The 19,416-nt window shown below is 35.2% G+C and overlaps 1 protein-coding gene across 3 annotated transcripts; it reads right to left on the reverse strand.

Annotated features, from left to right (window-relative positions):
- Positions 1 to 471: 471 nt before the first annotated feature.
- LOC108452400 (probable serine/threonine-protein kinase At1g01540) lies at positions 472 to 4,423 on the reverse strand. 3 transcript variants are annotated; one of them, XM_053031069.1, is made up of 8 exons: positions 3,599 to 4,423; positions 3,020 to 3,124; positions 2,801 to 2,923; positions 2,544 to 2,714; positions 2,255 to 2,384; positions 1,965 to 2,174; positions 1,672 to 1,854; positions 472 to 1,362 (listed from the first exon to the last, which is right to left on the reverse strand). In XM_053031069.1, exons 1-7 carry the CDS (start codon positions 4,162 to 4,164, stop codon positions 1,690 to 1,692), a joined length of 1,470 nt encoding a protein of 489 aa, XP_052887029.1. In that variant the 5' UTR covers positions 4,165 to 4,423; the 3' UTR covers positions 472 to 1,362; positions 1,672 to 1,689. The 3 variants fall into 3 exon arrangements, with proteins under 3 accessions (XP_052887029.1, XP_017605778.1, XP_017605708.1); XM_017750289.2 differs by lacking the exon at positions 472 to 1,362 and adding an exon at positions 1,424 to 1,593; XM_017750219.2 differs by lacking the exon at positions 472 to 1,362 and having other exon boundaries at positions 1,424 to 1,854.
- Between the last annotated feature and the right edge of the window lie 14,993 nt (positions 4,424 to 19,416).

Here is a 19,416-nt window from a genome sequence, read left to right on the forward strand (position 1 = left end):
AAAATAGAGATTCAAATTAAAATATAAAAACTAAATCCAAATATAATAGAATCTTATTATAGTTAAAAATAATAATAAAGAAAAGAATTGTACATGTATCATGAAGGAAAGCCCTTCTGATGTTTTTTTATATATATTAAATTCATATTTTAAATGTTGTTTTTTGTGTTATCTTCTATATTCGTTTTATAATTTATATTAGAAGTTGTTCTCTCTAAATTTTAAACAAGTAATCTCTTCTTGAGAATGAAATGCGTTTAACATTACAAATAACAATTGGTTTTTCTCTCTTTATTTTTATAAAATTATTAAAATTTTAATTTGTATTAAAAGAATGAGCTAATTTTTTAAAGCTCATATGAACCCTAAAACCCTAAATCTTAATAACTTTCAACCCAAGACCCAAACACCAAGTTAAGCTCTCCCTATCATTTCAATCTCATAACAGAAAAGAAAAACATGCGAGGCCCCTCCATAAAATAGTAGATTAAAATTCAACTTCAATTCATCCTAATCCCAGGTTATAACATAAGATAATCCCTATAAATAATAATAATCCCCACTTTAAATGTAAAAGAATAAAAATAAAAATTGAAATGGACCATCGAATGCGTTTTGCCATGTTAGGGTGAGAGATGAAATGCTTCGGAGGAGTTGGGAGGAAAGAAGGGGGTGGGTGGGGGACAAGATTAAAAGGATCTCGTCAGAGGCAATGATATGCCTGAGAATTTATCCCCCATGTGTCCTGCTTATATGCCTTGGAAGTTTTAACATCCTTGTCTCCCCCGTCCTCCGCTCTTCCCTCTAGTAATTTATGCCCACTTCTTCTGCTCACTTTTAACGCACAGAACTTGATTCAGATTAAACCCGAATATGGGTGATAATGCATGAGCTTCATAGACAAAGAAAGCGAACAATAAGCCAAAAGGACAACCAGGCTAATACTACTTGTGTTTAATTGGGGATGAGAAAGACAGGTTCCATAGATGATTTGGATAAGACCCAGTCCCCAGAGATTGCCCTTAAAATGCCAAAGGCAGCTAAAAGGGTCCACCACATCCAGCTTAACTCTATCTTGCCAAATGTCGTTATTCAGCTCCCATGGCCTATCCCATGCTCTGGCATTGATGTTGAAATTCACCCCTATCTAACGACCCCACCATCCCATCTTGTTTTTGCTCCAACTCCAACAAGCCAACAAAGATAAAGGAAAACACACACACATATATATGAATCCGTTGCAATCAAATGAGCCCGTTGCCGGGTCCATCTCTCACCACTATCCGACGTTGAAATTTGGCATTGATGCAGACATTTATGAGAATAATGAATGGTCCACCACCAATCTAACAAATGAGGACTCTGAGAGTTGAAAAGCCAGGCAATGCAATGCATGTCAAAGTTTAGAGGACTACAACAATAATAGACGAAAATATAATTTTTTTTCTTGTGATCCTAACAAAGACATTGAATTACAATGGGTATAAGAATTTATGGATTCTTCCATATTCATACATGTAAAGCAAACATAAAATAAATGCCAGATTATTGTTTTCTTCTCGTAATTGGAGATACAACACCAATACCGGGGAACTAATAGAAAAATAAATTAATTAATAAAGAAAAAAGACTCCAAAAAACTTAAAAAGGGACTTTAAAGTTGTTAGTCACCTAATGTTGTTGATAGCATTATCTCCACCTAGTTGGCTGGTGATAGTTCCTCCCACTATCCCCTTCACTTGTATCAGAAGCAGAGGCCCCATCGAATCGTCTTTCACCTACTTTTGCAGAGTTGCGGTTCGTTCGATGATCATCAGAACGAGAATTGGATTGTTCTCTTGCAATCCGACGTTCCTGAAAAACATGATAAAGGTAAATATATGGTTCACAAAGAAAATAATGTGAAAGCTCCCTTTCTGATGCGGTAAACTGTTGTTAATCTACGGTAAGGAAGAGGTGCTTACATCACGGAAGAGCAGATCATCAGCCTCAAGCATGTGGATAATATGCCCCATTTTTGGCCTCTTTGTCGCATCAGGATCAACGCATTTAAGAGCAACCAGCAGTACACGTTTAAGTGCTTTTGAAGCAGGCATCTCGGGTAACTTAGGGTCAACTACTTCCTCAGATTTTCGGTTTCCAACCTTGGTTTTTAACCACTCCACCAAATTCACCTGTCAGTTGGTTCCATCTTAGCAACTTCAAGAATTTAGGGTAAGCAATATAGAAGGAAATTTAATAAGTCAAGTCTAACCTCTCCTGGAGGACGGCTATAGTCAACAGGGCTTCTCCCGGAAATAATCTCCATAATAAGTATACCAAAGCTATACACATCACTCTTCTCATTCAGCATTCCAGTACAAGCATATTCTGGAGCAACATAACTGGGAAAGAAAAATGTAATTTTCCTACTTCAGGACTACATAGCATTTTGGTTACAGCTCAAGTATGCATTCATAATGGTTAAATTCAAATTTCTTTTTTTTTTAAAAAAAAAAAAGAGAGAGAGAGAGCGTGCAAGAAGGCAAAATGGAATTACTAACCCAAAAGTTCCCATCACACGAGTTGTCACATAACTATTTTCAGAACACAAGAGTTTAGCAAGCCCAAAATCAGAAACTTTGGGGTTCCACTGGCGATCAAGTAGGATGTTGCTGGATTTTACATCCCGATGGACAACCTTCGGTTCAAGACCCTCATGAAGGTAGGCTAAACTGCACGTAAATAGCAATACACAATCTGAAGAAGAAATTATAAACAACTGTATAGGAACCAAAGCATACAATTCTAACTAATGTACCCTTTGGCTGTTCCCACTATGATATTCATTCGTATCTCCCATGTAAGAGGACTGACATCCCCAACATCCCCATGGACCCACTGTTCCAGATTCCCATTGTCAACATACTCATATACAAGCATCCTGAACAGCAAAACCAGATAAAAAAGGTCACTTCTCTTACACTATTCAGAAAAAGAGTAGCATTTTTGTTTTCATGGTGGAAGATAATCACAGTACCTATATGCACCTTCAACACAGTATCCAAGCAATCTTACAAGATTCTTGTGCCTTACACGCCCAATTGCTTCCACCTCCACCTTAAATTCCTTCTCAGCTTGACCCCTGAAGGATTGATTCATTACTTTGTTAAGCTAATTGGTAGGCAAACCAAACTTAAATAAATGAATTAAGGGGAATAACGAAGACAAAAAAAGATTCCATAAAAGTCTAACCAAAAAGAAAAAACACATTATCGTCCAGGCCTAATAATGACTTCTTTTCCTCAAAAAGCAGTGATTTTTACACTTTACAGCACAATGTCTGACCAACCCAAGGCAAGAACTTTAAACCAGAAAAGAAAAAAAACATTGAGGCAGCTAACTGTTCACAGTTGCATGAATACATCGATTTCATGACAGAAAAAATTTTGTGTTTTTCCCCTTAGCAATCAAATTAAGTTCAAACTAATTACTATAATGAAAAACAAACCCAATCAAAGATACATAATTCGCAAAAGAACATTCATTTCAAGAAATGACAATTATTAACAAAAAAAAAAGAGGCATAATCAAATAAAAGTTATAAAAAAAGGGGTACCTGTTATTAAGCAAATTCTTAACAGCAACTTTAGTTCCGTCAGTTAAAACGCCACTATAAACAATTCCATAGCCACCTTCCCCAATCACATTCTCTTCACACAATCCATTGGTAGCTAATTCAAGTTCCCTCAAAGTATACCATCTTCCCCACCCAAGATGAGACACTTCCGGACCCACGCTTCCACTTCCAAACGACGCCGTCTCGCTCACACTAGCAGCGGCACTCGTCGGCCCTCTGCTTTCCCCACTGGAGAACACCACCCTGTGTTCCACTTTCCCCAAGTCAACTTGAATCTCCGGTACCGGCGGGGCGGCATGGTGGTGATCTGGTGCGGGAGGGTGATGGACTATTTCTTGGATCTCTTTGGAAATTGGCGGCGTGGGGTCCAGGTGTTGATGTCTACGAGATTTGCGGCGTGTTGTGAGGCAAAGTGAGAGAAGAAACAGAGTCAAGACTATGAGTGAACCAAGTAGAATACCGATCACCACCCATAATCTTAACCCGAATATCGACGTCGGCTTTGATAGCTCCGTGTTAACAAATGCCGCGTCGTACACTGACATTTCCTTTCTTTTTCAGAATTTCTTCAAACAGTTCAAGACTCCGGCAGGATTAACTACGCCGGAGAAACGACTTTCATTAAAAAAAAAAAGTTTGGGAACAGGAAAAAAGAATCAAAACGAATATAATTAAAGCAAAATGGAGACGGAGAAATAGTGTTTTTTTTTTTTTTTTAGTCTCCAGTACCATACCTCTTTTTCTTTTTTAATATCTGCTGTACTTTTAAATAAGTTGTCCGAAAAAAAAAGGCTGTCTTTTGTTTTTCTTAAATTATTTGAAATTAGAAAAATATAATATTGTCTAGCTGGAATTGGATGTTTGTGTAATAAGTGAAATGACGAGATTGTCCTTTTCTTTTCTTCCTTTTTCAATATTGAGACGGCGATGACCGTTAAAGGGAAATTCTAGGACACGTGTTGGCTGGTTAAGTTATTTGGTGTATTTCATCAAACGGTAAAGATCACGAATCAGATTGCGTATGGAAGACCTACACCAGAGCTTCACGTGGTTGATGAATCAACGTTTTTAAGTAGGACCCACACGTGGCCGCACCACATTCACCCGTTTATGGAATTAATTAATTATTTTTCAATTAGTATATCTTAATTTTCGGGCTAAATTAGAAAAAATATGTGGTTTTTTTAATTGCTTTTAGGTCGTTCTTTTTCCTTAAATTAGAGAAATATATTGTTTTTTTTTTAGAGAATATAAAAGCACATCCAACTTGGTGTGTTTTCTTGCAACGATCATTTTCCCAACAATAAAATTTTTTAAAAGAGCCAATAGTAATTTTTTTCCCTATAAATATTAGGCTATGCTATTTTTTATTCTTTTCACTCAAATTTAATTCTCTTTCTCTCTCTAAACTCTCAATTCTCTCAACTCTATTAATTTCTCAATTTTTGTTTGAAATTTTCCTATACACTTTATTTAAAGATACTATAGTTTTATTTAATTATTTTGTATATTCATTTCGATTAATTTTTCACGAATGACAAACTTTCTAATTCGTTTTGACGATAAGCAAATTTCCATTGCTCAAGCAATAATGTTAAGAACAATTTTAAATTTCGTTATTTTCAATTAAGTTAAATTTGAAGTTTTTAATTTTTAAAATATTTTATTTTGTCAATATAAATGGGCGAATGATTGTGTTTTGGAAGGGTTCATACATAATTTGTCAAAGAGCGTAGACACTGAAATTCGTGGTTATTTACAAGACGCGAGATTTTTACATTCGTCTCATATGCTTGAGCGCTACAAATTGGATCCTACACTCATCAGCGTGTTGGTAGAAAGATGGAGACTCAAGACACATATATTCCTTCTTCCATGTAGTAAGTGTACAACCACATTCTATAACAGCCCGTTTAGTGGAGGCTATGTAAAGTTACTGTTTGGCGTGTAAGTTGGTTAAGTCGAAGGTAAAAATTGAGTAAGTTAGTGAAATATTTGTTTTTGATTGGGTAGTGTATTCTATGGGATTCATCATTTGGCAAACTCCAGGATTTGGCGAACTCCAGGGTTTGGTGGACTCTTCTGTTTAGCTATCCACCCACCCAAATGTTTTGGGCGAACTCGTTAGTTCGCAGCTCGATAGATTTGTTTCCGTGTTTAGTATATATTACGATGGTTTGGTTAGTAATGTTGGGGTTTAGTTGAGACCTAGTTAGAACTAAACTAGGGTATGATTAGATTCTTAATTATTTTTTTTCAAAATTCTAGAACGATCGTGGAATCTTCTGACTTTCCACTAAGTTTTGCTCTTGTATTTCTATGTTATATAAGGATATCTAGTTGGCATGTTTTTGCGTTTTTGCTTCTGCTTCTTCTTCTTCCTTGCTTTTTTCGCTAAACCTTTAGAACTTTCTAAGTTGAAATTAATAACGAGGAGTTTCCAGTATCTAGCTGACATCATTGTTAGTACCAGTTTATTAGTAGTTTCTAGTAAATCCGTAGGTTATTATTGAAGGAATTTATGTATTTAAAGTAACGCATGCATAGGTTTTAGAACTATTCGTGAGGAAGGAAACTTCCTAATTCTAGGTTGCATGCAACCGATTCATGCATACATGTTAAATTTCAGTAGTTTAATGATCTGGTAGACATAATTGTCTCTCTTTTTAGCTCGAGAAGCTAACAAAATTCCAAACAACAAGGGCAAAAGACCTGCTAAGTAAATTACTGTATTAGGCTTTCTGGTGAGTTCCTTCTTACTTCCTTATGTTATAAAATTATTTTCCTGTATAGCTATTTAAGGTAAGTGTTTCCTCTCAGTGATGTAGTGTATGGTATCTGGTTATGGTGGTATTAAACCAAAGTTGTCAAGGTGAGTATGGTCAGTTCATGTTTTGAGATAAAATACCCTTTTTTTTCCGCGCGAGCCAGCATCATCTGTATGTGAAACGCGATTGTAAACTTTCAATTATATAGATTTTTTATAGTTGTTTATATCACCTTTTTACTTATAATTTATGTTAATCCCTAGTATTTAGACATTTAATTGGGTGATTTTTGTTCATATTGAGACAATGGGCATAATTTTAGTAAAGTATGCAATTTTATGGATTTATGTATTAAATTTTGCATAATTTAACTATCTTATTACATAGTAATTTTTGTGCTTTAATTGTTGTAGTGGGACCATTGAATTAATAATTGTGGAAGCTTATTCAATACAAACATGGACATGAGTTATACTCTACCTCAATTGGACGACAAATACAACAAATTGAGTCAAGAGAAGTCAATTTGATCCAGTTAAAGTTGTCTTGTTGAAAAGAGTAAGTTTGATAGTTATTTGGGTCACAAAACTGTCCAAGTAGGGGGAAAGTAGTCCAATTCGGCTAAGGCATCAAGAGCAACCCAAATTAGCTTTGGAATAATTAATTTGGAAGTCCATGTACTTGTGAGAAAAATTAAAAATTAGCCCTTAACTAATACCTAAGAAACTGTCCAACCCTTTGCATGAAATCAAGCATGAATCAAGCAACTACCAACCTCTTCCTCCACATTCCATGGCTGATTAAGAAATAGAGCATTTCAAGGGATCTCCATGTTATTTTCAGCAAACTCCCTAACCATCCCTCTACTATAAATACCACTCCTCATTTCTCATTTCAAGCATCCCTTATTCATCTCTCATTCACATTCCTATCATATTTTTCTTCCCTCCTTTCCACACATAAGCCATCCATTTCTCCACCTCCCTTAAATAGCATTTCCCTTGAGGAAAATCGCTCTTGGCCGCCTACTTTGAGGAGCATTTTGCAAATGAGCAATTACGAGAATCAAAGGAAGCTGCCACAATTAGTCTTCAGAGAATCATTAAAATCATCAAAAGTTTCTTCTTTCTTATTCTTTAATTTTGTTCTTAGTTATTCAACATGTTTGCAAATTATTATGATGTTTTTCCATTGACAATAATGACTTAATTTTGTTTAGCTAGAATAACTGTAATGACTGAATAAATTCATTTAATTCATGTTTATATTTTTTTGTGCCTCGGTTGTTCATACTTCCAATTAAAATCATTATGTATATGTTTGAATGTATTGGAATTAGTTAGTCAGATGATAACTAATGGAAACGATAATTAGAAGGTGCATGCTTAATTTATATCTTAATAAGAATAAATTATGGATTCGTAATAGACTAAGAGAACTTATTACCTTGCATAACTTTAGGTTTATGTGATTAAATTGTTTTAAATCTAATCCTTCCCTATTACTTCACATAAATTCTAAGGAATTCTTAGTTAAATTATGACATTGGTTTATACATATTTTTCTAAATATAAGATTCAATTGAACTTATATGAGATTCCTAGTTAATGAACGATCGGGTTGCCATGGAATATTTTCGGAACATTGTTAAACATGATGAAAATGAATTGAGTCAAGTGTTGTAATTGTTCTAGCTTATCTATGTTATTGTTGTTGAACTTGTGAAATTGCTGCTAAACCATCACCTTGCATTTTATTTCATCTCATTTGAATTTAGGTTAATTTGCATCTAGTTAATTAATTTAATTTTAACATCAATCACTTCAAAATTAGTTTTTTTTTACTAACTTGTAAATTCATAATTTTTCAATTATTTGATTAACAGATACAGTCGCTGTGGAGACAATAACTCTTTTACTTACTTATTACTTGATAACAACTGTGTACACTTACACAAACCTACGCGTTATAGTGATATGTGATAAAAGAGAAGGAGATATGTTTGTGATGTCTCCGGTAGGGTAACTATATTGCAAATTGGACTAGCAGATCATGGGAAAACATGTTCAGCTAAACAAAAATTATATAAAGAGTTATAGGGTAGAGTATATGCATATGAATATGACTGATTGAAATGATTCTGACTCTGAATTTTGGGTCTGAGACTGGCACGAGTATAAATCACGTGAAAAGCATGCACATTATATTAAGTTATGGTTTAATAGGCGGATAGTGTCTGCCTATAAGCCATGTTACAGATTGAGTCCGTTTAAGAATTGTGAACGCCATTGGGCGTATTATGATTAGTATGTCTGAACCTCTTTAATAGGTTGAATATTATTATGGGTATTAATGTTGGTCCACTAGTGGTATTCCTGAATATTGTTTGTGTTTTCTTTATTTATGGAACTCATTAAGTTCGTTTGAACTTACTCTGTTATCCTTTCCATCTCAAGCATGTTGATAGAAGAAAGAGATTCTGTAGAAAGAGACTACACCAGAGTTACTGTAATACCCCGAACCCGAGACCATCGCCGGAGTCGAACACGAGATGTTAACAGACTTCAAACCACTTATTGAGAATTTCCCAGACAAGCTGCCAATCTGTGTACTAGTCGCTTCAAAGATCATAACTTGAGTTTTACAACTCGAAAATCAGTTTCATAATTTTTCCCTAAAACTAGACTCACATGTACATCTACAGATTTTTTTCTAGAATTTTTAGTCAAGCAAATTAGTACAGTTTATTAGTTAAAGTCTCCCATGTTACGGAGGTCGACTACACTGACCTTCATGCGTTACAACTCGAATAACTCCCTGTGCAGGGCTTCAATACTAATTCCGTTTATTTCTATAGAAACTAGACTCAAAGAGGAATTTATAAATATATGGTATGACTCCTAATTATCTCTGGTTAATTTATAAAGAATTTTCAAAGTTGGAACAGGGAATCCAGAAACCGTTTTGGCCCTGTTTCACGAAAACCCAAATATCTTTTAACATACAACTCATATGACCGTTTCGTTTCTTCCATATGAAAATGGATTCATCAAGGTTCATTTACATAATTTATTCACTATTTAATTCCATTCCTACTATTTTTAGTGATTTTTCACATCCACGTCACTGTTGCTGCCAGCATCTATTTCTAGGGTAGACTTTCTCTAACACATAGTTTCTATGATTCAACCACCCCTTTTACATATATAGTCCAAAATATAATCATGATGACCCATTCTAATGGCTGGTCATTGCCAAACATTTCTGTGCTTCTTAATGAGCATCTACATACCCAATGATTATAACATTATGCTCAAAACATTTATAAGCCATTTTCGCATGGCTATTCAAAATTTTACATACCAAGTTCAAACAAAACATAATAGCCTATACATGCCGAAATGTACTCCAAGACCAACTACGAAGAAAATACCAAAAGTTGTTAGCGGTGTGATGACTTCGATGACGGTCCCGAATACGCAAAAAGTCGAGTCCAAGAAACCTAAAATAGGTGACAAGCAAACACCGAATGAGTATATAACTCAAGAAGTCATAAGCAATGCACTAACAACCATTAATAACATTATCGCAAGAGGAAACAAAATGGAACGAGGCTAATTACTCCATTCAAACCGAACTATACCATAGTTCCTTAGACCTTCGATTCAATCATACATCTACATGACCTTTCACTCATTCGCGATAATTCTTATGTACGTGACTTCAATTTACATTGTCACATAGGTTCAAACTTACCAAGCTCGACCCCAAATATAAACATAGCGCCTATTAGCCATGAACTCAAGGTACTTACCCAATCCGCTGTCCGTGATCAACTCAATAGTGTCGCACACTCAGTGTCAATAGTGATTCAAAAGCATATAGCGTGTCCGCACACTTAGTGCTATATAATCAACTCGCACACTTAGTGCTACATGATCAAACTCGCACACTTAGTGCTGTACAAGTTTTAAACCCGCACACTTAGTGCCATTCTCATGATCACAAATGTTTATACCCGCACACTTAGTGCCGAATCAACAACTCAATACATCTCACCTCTTTTCCTTCCATTCAATACTTCCATCACCACATACACACATGTATATAAATTCATCATTCCTTTCGGCATAATTACATAGACATTATGTCTATTCAAATCAATACAAAATATATGCTTAGTGACTTACCTTGTGTTGGGTAAAATAGTCCAAGTCGGCTACTCGATGACCTTCGTCTTTCCCTTGCTTGATTCTCCTTCTTTAACTCCTTGAGCTTAATCAATAAATCAACTAGTTTAACCATCTTGCTAAACATTCATAATTCAATTACAAATGCATATGTATGTTTGTATATTCGGCAACCATCCTCACTTATTACCCATTTAGTCAATTATCTAAGCCAAGATAAGGCTTCAATACGGTTGCCTCTAACCGAATACATGCACACCAATCTACTTCATTTGGCCGAATATGCATGTCTATGTTGAGGCCAATTTTACACTTAATACCACACAAAAAACAGCATACATTTTACTAACTAACGATTACATATTGTAGCTCAATACACATCTCTCATTTACTACATAACCAAACATCATCACAAGCAAATATACACCTTGAAATAGTATATATGTCATACCAATTCATCATGTGCAAACACATATTCATGTAGGTGCAAGGGTCGAATCTCAAGTTGTTTATATCCAAATATAAACACATATCCAAAGCTCAAATCTTACCTCCCATGCAACATGCATGAATCATACTTATGGATATACCATGACCGAATACATCACAACACCATAATTTTGGTCATGATTAAGCAAAGAACTTAATGTCTTACTCAAAAATACTAAAAAGAAAGTCCAAGAGCCATCAATCCCCATCACATATACCATTAACAAGCTTCATATTTAACATGCAATGGCATTAACACAAAATCCACCTTGGCCAAATACCATCCCCATGATATAACAAAGATTTGAACCATGGGCTAATAAGAACATCAAGCTAGTAACTAAAAACATGCATGAATCTCATGGCACAACCTCAAACATACCTTAATCTTGATGCAAGTATAGCCAAACCCCTTCCTAATCCTCTTCCAAACCAAACATGAAGCAAAAATTCCCTCTTCTTCCTTAGGATTTTCGGTCAAGAGAGAATGAAAGGATGATCAATTTTTTTCTTTTCTTTTCTTCAATACACGGCAATAGGGGGGGTTCACTCACACATTTTTTTTCATTCTTTATTACCCATGCTTATTTGTTTATTTCTTTTCTCCCTAATGCACCAACAAAACATGTCTATGACATGTTTTGCCCATCCCTCATTGTCATGGCCGGCCACCTCTTATAAAAAGAGGGATATTTGACATGCAAGGCCATTGTTTTGCATGCATGCTTTAATTAGTCATTACACATTCCCCCATCATACTTCCAAAGTTTTCTACTAGGTCCTTTCTAGTGAAATTCACATTTATAACTCTAAATCAAAACATCAAAAATGTCACACATGAGTTAACACATATTATAGGCAATAAAATAAATATTAAATTATTTTTATGGCTCGATTTTGTGGTCCCGAAACCACATTCCGACTAGGGTCGTTTTAAGGCTGTCACAGTTACTGTTGATAGTGACCACTTGCCTATTTTTGTATCATGTATGACTGTTAGGAAGGGTGGCATGTAGTTCTATTTTGTAACCAACTTTTTTAATAATTTACAACTATTTCCAAGACACTGTTTTATGAGAACTTTTACAAACTCTGGAAGTATATGTTTAATCTAGTGAATTATAATTTATGATATTGTCTTTTAGACATATACGCCAAAATTGTTTTGAATGTTGTTTAATCGCCAATGATGTAATTGGAACTTTCACATGAGAAATAATTATTGTGCATTTTATATAACCCTAGCAACTTTCATAAGGCTTCTGCCAAATATTTGTCTAAATATGTTTTACTTAGCATATTATTGATTTGATTGTTTTGTTATTGTTATATTGGAGTTTACACCAAATTTGTGGTATACGCCGAGACCTTAAAGCTTTTAAAAATTCTAAGTGTTTTTTTGTCAAGTTCATTTGGTTTTGTAACACCTCTAACCCGTCTCCGTTGTTGAATTAGGGTTACGGAGTATTACCAAGCAATTCCAAACAATTTATATCAAAACATATATCATTAACGTCATTCATTAGTAATTAATGAAGACTCATTAAAAATCGATAAAAAATAAACAATCGGGTTTTAAATTGGACCTTTTAGGTCTTAAAAATTAGTTTAGAAATAATTTGGGACTAATTTGAAACAAAACAGAGATTTTAAGAAAAAGTTACAAAAAGTGAAAACAGGGGTTACACGACCGTGTGGCCAGCCTGTGTAACAATCGATCAAAGGACACATGGCAGTGTCCCTGCCCGTGTCCTCACCTCTGTAACTCACTAAGTAGGGTCATACGGTCGTGTCATAGGCCGTATGCCTCTCTAACTTGCCACTCACGGTTGTGTGCCAGGTCGTGTAACTCACTGACTTAAAACACTAGGAATTTACAAATGACACACGGTTGTGTCGCCAGGTCGTGTGTGTCACACGGCCGTGTGACAGCTCGTGTCCTAGGCCGCATGCACCAAATTTTACCCAAAAACTATGTCATTTTAAGACTAAACCATACCTATTCAATCATTCCAATTATACACACATTCAATATGTAACGCCCCCATGCCCGAGACCATCGCCGGAGTCGAGTATGAGGTGTTACTAAGCTTAGTTTAACATTTTTAGAACTTTGGATTATTGTTTCTACATTCACAGCTTTTAAGCTACTTGCGTCACAGTCACAAGAAAAATCATATCTCGAGTTACGAAACTCAAAATCAAGATCTGTAAATTTTCCCTAAATCTAGACTCATATACCTATCTACTAATTTTTTTCTAGAATTTTTGGTTGGGCCAATTAGTACAGTTTATTAGTTAAAGTTACCCCTGTTTCAGGACTCGACTGGTCTGACCTCTGTTTACTACGAACCACATTTCTCTCTGTAAAAAATTCATATGACTATGATATTTGTTTCTACTAAAACTAGACTCAATAAGGATTCTGAGGATATAAAATATACCACCTAATTATATCTTTATAATTTATGATGAATTTCTAAAGTTGGAACAGGGGATTCAAAAACTGCTATGACCCTATTTCAATAAAATTCAAATATCTTCTAACATATAATTCCTTTACCTGTTTCATTTGTTTCATGTGAAACTAGACATAATAAGCTTAAATTTGATATGTAGTCCATCACCAAATTAAATTGCTATGATTTTTAGTAAATTTTCAAACTCGCGTCGGTGTTGTTGCAAGATTCTGCTTATGGCAAATTTCATCCTTTTATGAGTTTTTATGCACTAAGTATCTTAATAGTTTTCCTTAACATCAAACATAATCTACACTAACCATTTTCATAATTTATCATGATCAAGCATTTCTTCAACCATTCCACAACCATACCATAAGATCATTTACACAAAATAGGTATATTGCTATACATGCCATACTTAAATTTACAAGCCATTTACCAAAAGTCTTCCGGATAGTGTGACTGAGCCTTCGACCTATCCCGACTCTCGAAATGGCTTGTCCAAAACTACAATGAATAAGAAGGAGGAGTAAGCATAAATGCTTAGTAAGTTCATATGCAAATAATAAGTAACATAACAAACAGTTATACCAATCAACATTAGCATACATTACTAAAACACATATCACATTTCTGATCATTTTTCATCATCTTATTACCTTATAGTGGTTGTATCAATACTCAACCCGACGGTTAAATACATACCTGTCCAAAATAACCATTTCACATCACTCACCAATACTTCTCTTTACATCTCGAATATTCCTCCATTGAGTAGAACTTTACCGTTGAACACATCGAATATAATTCGATACATGGATAATTTGCATATAAGTGCCACATATTCAATCAAGCAATCATGTAACTCGCCCATAAGCGAACTCGGACTCAACTCAACGAGCTCAAGCGTCAGATCCATAAGTGAACTCGGACTCAACTCAACGAGTTCGGATGCCTAGTTACATCTCACGAACTCGACTCAACTCAACGAGTTCGGACATTCGTATCCATAAGTGAACTCGGACTCAACTCAACGAGTTCGGATGCTCAACCATCCTAGTGACATGTCACTTGTATCCTAATCTATTCCTAAGGTTCAAACGGGCTTTTTCCTCGAACACTTATCCTTGCCGCCTTCCGTAGAATGCCGAAATCAATACTCTGTAACAATTATATTTAACAAGTAGTTCACATAATTTACATATTATTTGAAATTAACCACAAAGCATACATTTCATAATAAAATTCAGCATAACATATAATTAACATCAATAACTTAAAAATAACCATTATGCTACATTATTTACACATGAACTTACCTTGGTACCAAAATACAAAGATTTTGCAATTTAGTCCACAATATTTTCTTTTCCTCGATTGAGGTCGATTCCACGTCTTTCTTGATTTAAAATAACACATTTAGATTATTTAATACTCACATTATCAAATTAATCCTTAACTCAAATTTTGGCAAAATTACAATTTTACCCCTAAACTTTTGCATATTTATATTTTTGCCCCTAGGCTCGGGATTAAACTTTATTCCTTATTCTTATGTTTTACAACATGCTGATCACTTTTCTCTTCTATGGCAACATCAAATTCTCACTCTAACATGTACTTGTGACTATTAGGTATTTTTACCGATTAAGCCCTTTTACTCGTTTTTGCTTAAAATCGAGTAGTACAAGTTGTCTAACATAATTTAAAACTTCATATTCTATCATAAAACATCAAAATACACAAATTTCACCTATGGGTATTTTTCCAAATATAAACCCTAGGTTAAATTATTGCTAACATAAGCTTTATCGAGTTAAGGGATCTCAAAACGTAAAAATCATTAAAACGGGCTTGGAATCACTTACTATGGAGCTTGGAAGCTTGAAACAAACCCTAGCTATGGAGAACCCTTGAAATTTCGGCCTAATGAAGAAGATGGACAAAATTGGCTTTTAATTTTGTTTTTAATTCATTTTAATAACTAAATGACCAAAATACCCTTACTACTAAACTTTCCAAAATTCCTTCCATGTCCTAATTTTGTCCATGAACTTAAAATTGGTCAAATTGCTATTTAAGACCTCCTCATTAATATTCCAAAACAATTTCATACTAAAACTTCTAGAATGCAAGTTTTGCAACTTATTCGATTTAGTCCCTACTTTCAATTTAAGCACTTTAGGCATAGAATTTCATCACGAAATTTTCACACAATCATGCAATCATATCATAAACCTCAAAATAATTATAAAATAATTATTTCTATCTTGGATTTATGGTCACGAAACCACTATTCCGATTAGGCCCTAATTCGGATATTACAACTCTCCCCTTTAAGGATTTTCGTCCTCAAAATCTTACTCAAATAGATGTGGGTATTGATTTCTCATAGTTTCTTCAATTCCCATGTAGCTTCTTCTACTCCATGCCTTTGCCACAACACCTTCACAAGTGCAACATTTTTATTCCTTAGTTGTTTGACCTCTCGAGCTAAAATCTTAATCGGTTCTTCTTCGTAGGTCATATCCGGTTGTAGTTCAATTTCGCTTGTGAAACTACATGTGAAGGATCCGAACGATACCGACGTAACATAGATACGTGGAACACATCATGAATCTTCTCTAATTCAGGTGGTAATGCTAACCGATATGCTACCGGTCCAACTTTTTCAATTACTTCATACGGCCCAATAAAACGCGGACTTAATTTGCCCTTCCGTCCAAATCTAAGGACTTTCTTCCACGGAGACACCTTTAAAAATACTTTATCACCAACTTGAAATTCAATGTCCTTTCGCTTTTAAATCGCATAAGATTTCGCTTATCCAAGCGACTTTCAAACAATCTCGAATTACCTTCACTTTTTCTTCAGCTTCTTTTATTAGATCAACTCCATAAATCTAATTTTCCTTGAGTTCAGTCCAATACAAAGGCGTTCGACACTTACGACCATACAATGCTTCATAAGGTGCCATTTTCAAGCTCGTCTGATAACTATTATTGTAAGCAAATTCCACCAACGGTAAGTATCTTTCCCAACTTCCTTGAAATTCCAATACACAACATCTAAGCATATCTTCAAGAATCTGAATTATTCTTTCTGATTGTCCATCAGTTTGTGGATGAAAAGCAGTACTGAAATTTAACTTTGTACCTAACGCGTCTTGCAACTTTTGCCAAAACCGTGAGGTAAACCTTGAATCTCTATCTGAAATAATCAACAATGGTATTCCGTGTAATCTAACACTTTCTCTAATATACGTTCAGCCAACTTGTTAAGAGAATAATCCGACGCATCGGATAAAATGAGCCGACTTAGTTAATCATCAACTATTACCCGATGGCATTTTTCTTTCCTGAGTCAATGGCAATCTGAAACAAAATCCATAGTAATCCGATCCCATTTCCATTCAGAACCATAATAGGTGGAGTAATCCTCGAAGGTACTTGGTGTTCAAATTTTCACCGTTGACAAATTAAGCATTTGGACACAAACTCGATATATCTCTTTTCATTCCATTCCACCAATACATTTTCTTCAAGTCATTATACATTTTCGTACTACCCGGATGAATCGAGAAATAACCACTATGTGCTTCCTGTAGGATCTTTTGAATCAATTCCTCATTCTTCTGACACAAATCCGATCTTTAAACATTAAGCACCCATCGAACCAATTCAAATCGATCCCGTGTCGACTTCACACTTTATTTTCTTTTGGCTAGCAAATCTTGATCATTTTTCCGAGTTTCGAAATATCTTGTAAAAACATTGGTTTTGCTCTTAACTCGCAAGAATCGAACCATCATCGACACTTTCAACCGAGTGTTCATAACTCTCAAAGCAAACAACAACTTTCGCTCAAAGCATCAAGAACCACATTCGCTTTTCCGGATGATAATCAATAACAAGCTCATAATCTTTCAATAACTCCAACCATCTTCATTGTCTCAAATTCAAGTCTTTTGTGACATCAAGTATTTAAGACTTTTGTGATCGGTATATACTCGGCACTTTTCACCATACAAATAATGTCGCCAAATCTTCAAAGCAAACACCACTGCAGCCAATTCCAAATCGTGAGTAGGATAATTCCTCTCATGAGGTTTTAACGCCTCAAGCATAAGCCACCACTTTTCCTTCTTGCATGAGTACACACCCCAAACCATTTAGAGAAGCATCACTATACACCACAAATTCTTTACCTAATTCGTGTTGTACCAACACCGGTGCTTCAGCTTAATAACTTTTCAATTCTTCAAAACTCGTTGACATTCTTCCGTCCATTCAAATTTAACATCCTTTCGGAGTAGTCTAGTCATAGGAGTAGCAATTATAGAAAATCCATTTACAAACCGCCGATAATACCCAGCTAGCCCCAAGAAACTTCTAACTTCAGTTACGTTTTTTGGTGGTTTCCAATCAACAATGGCTGAAATTTTACTAGGATCAACCCGTATACCATCACCTGAAACAATATGACCCAAAAACCCAACTTCCCGGAGCCAAAATTCACTTTTACTAAACTTAGCATACAGCTGCTTATTTCTCAAAGTTTGCAAAACTATCCTCAAATACTCAGCATGCTCTGTCTCATCTTTTGAATAAATTAAAATATCATCTATAAACATCACAACAAATTTGTCCAAGTATGGCTGAAATATGCGATTCATTAAATCCAAAAACACAGCAGGAGCATTTGTCAATCCGAATGGCATAACTAAAAATTCATAATGACCATACCTTGTTCTAAAAGCAGTTTTAGGCACATCCGACTCTTTTACCCGCAGTTGGTAATACCTAGATCTCAAGTCAATATTTGAAAACCATGTCGCTCCTTTTAGCTGATCAAACAAATCATCAATTCTTGGCAACGGATACTTGTTTTTGATTGTCACCTTGTTTAACCGCCGATAATCAACACACAACCTCATAGAACCATCCTTCTTTTCACAATAACACGGAGCACCCCAAGGTGCAAAACTCGGTCTCACAAAACCTTTATCACCAACTCTTGCAATCTGCGACTTTAATTCCTTCAACTCTGCTGGTGCCATTCTATACGAGCAATCGAAATCGAGTGTTCCTTATCAAATCAATACCAAATTCTACTTCCCGACTAGAGGCAAACCCGCAATTCTTCTAGAAATACGTACGCAAATTCACACACAACCGGCACTGATTCAACTTTCTTTTCAACTTCTTTTATATTAATTACATACGCCAAACAAGCTTCATAACCCTTTCTCAGATATCTTTGAGCCGACATTGAAAAAATCACACTAGGCAATGCCTCTGATTTATCTGATTCAACCCGCAGAGTTTCACCATTTTCACACTTTAATTCTATAACCTTTTCTTTGCAATTTATTTTAGCATCATGCAATGTCAACCAATCCATACCCAAAATAACATCAAACTCATCAAATGGCAACAACATCAAGTCGGACGGAAAGTAATGATCCCGAATCATTAAAGGACATTTCTTACATACTTTATCAACAGTCACACATTTACCTAACGGATTCGACACTCTAATCATAAATTACGTGTTCTCAACAGTATATTCATACTAGACACCAATTTCATGCACACATATGAATGAGTAGAACCGGATCAATCAAAGCAATAACATTAACATTATAGAGGAAAAATGTACCGTAATCACATCGGTGAGGAAGCATCTTCACGCTTTTAATAGCATAAGTTCTAGCCGGAGCCCTTCCTTCAGGTCTAACCGGTGCATCCCTGGCTACATTCTTACTGCTTGTTTCACTTCCAGCTTTTCTCGGATACCTTCCCCTCGAGTCTGCACCACTAGCTTTTACATTCTGAAATTTTTCTTTCTCACTCTCTCAGGCGCCTCTAATAAAATGATCCGAGAAC

This window comes from Gossypium arboreum, chromosome 7 (genome assembly GCF_025698485.1).
Source record: "Gossypium arboreum isolate Shixiya-1 chromosome 7, ASM2569848v2, whole genome shotgun sequence".
Taxonomy (NCBI): Eukaryota; Viridiplantae; Streptophyta; class Magnoliopsida; order Malvales; family Malvaceae; genus Gossypium; species Gossypium arboreum.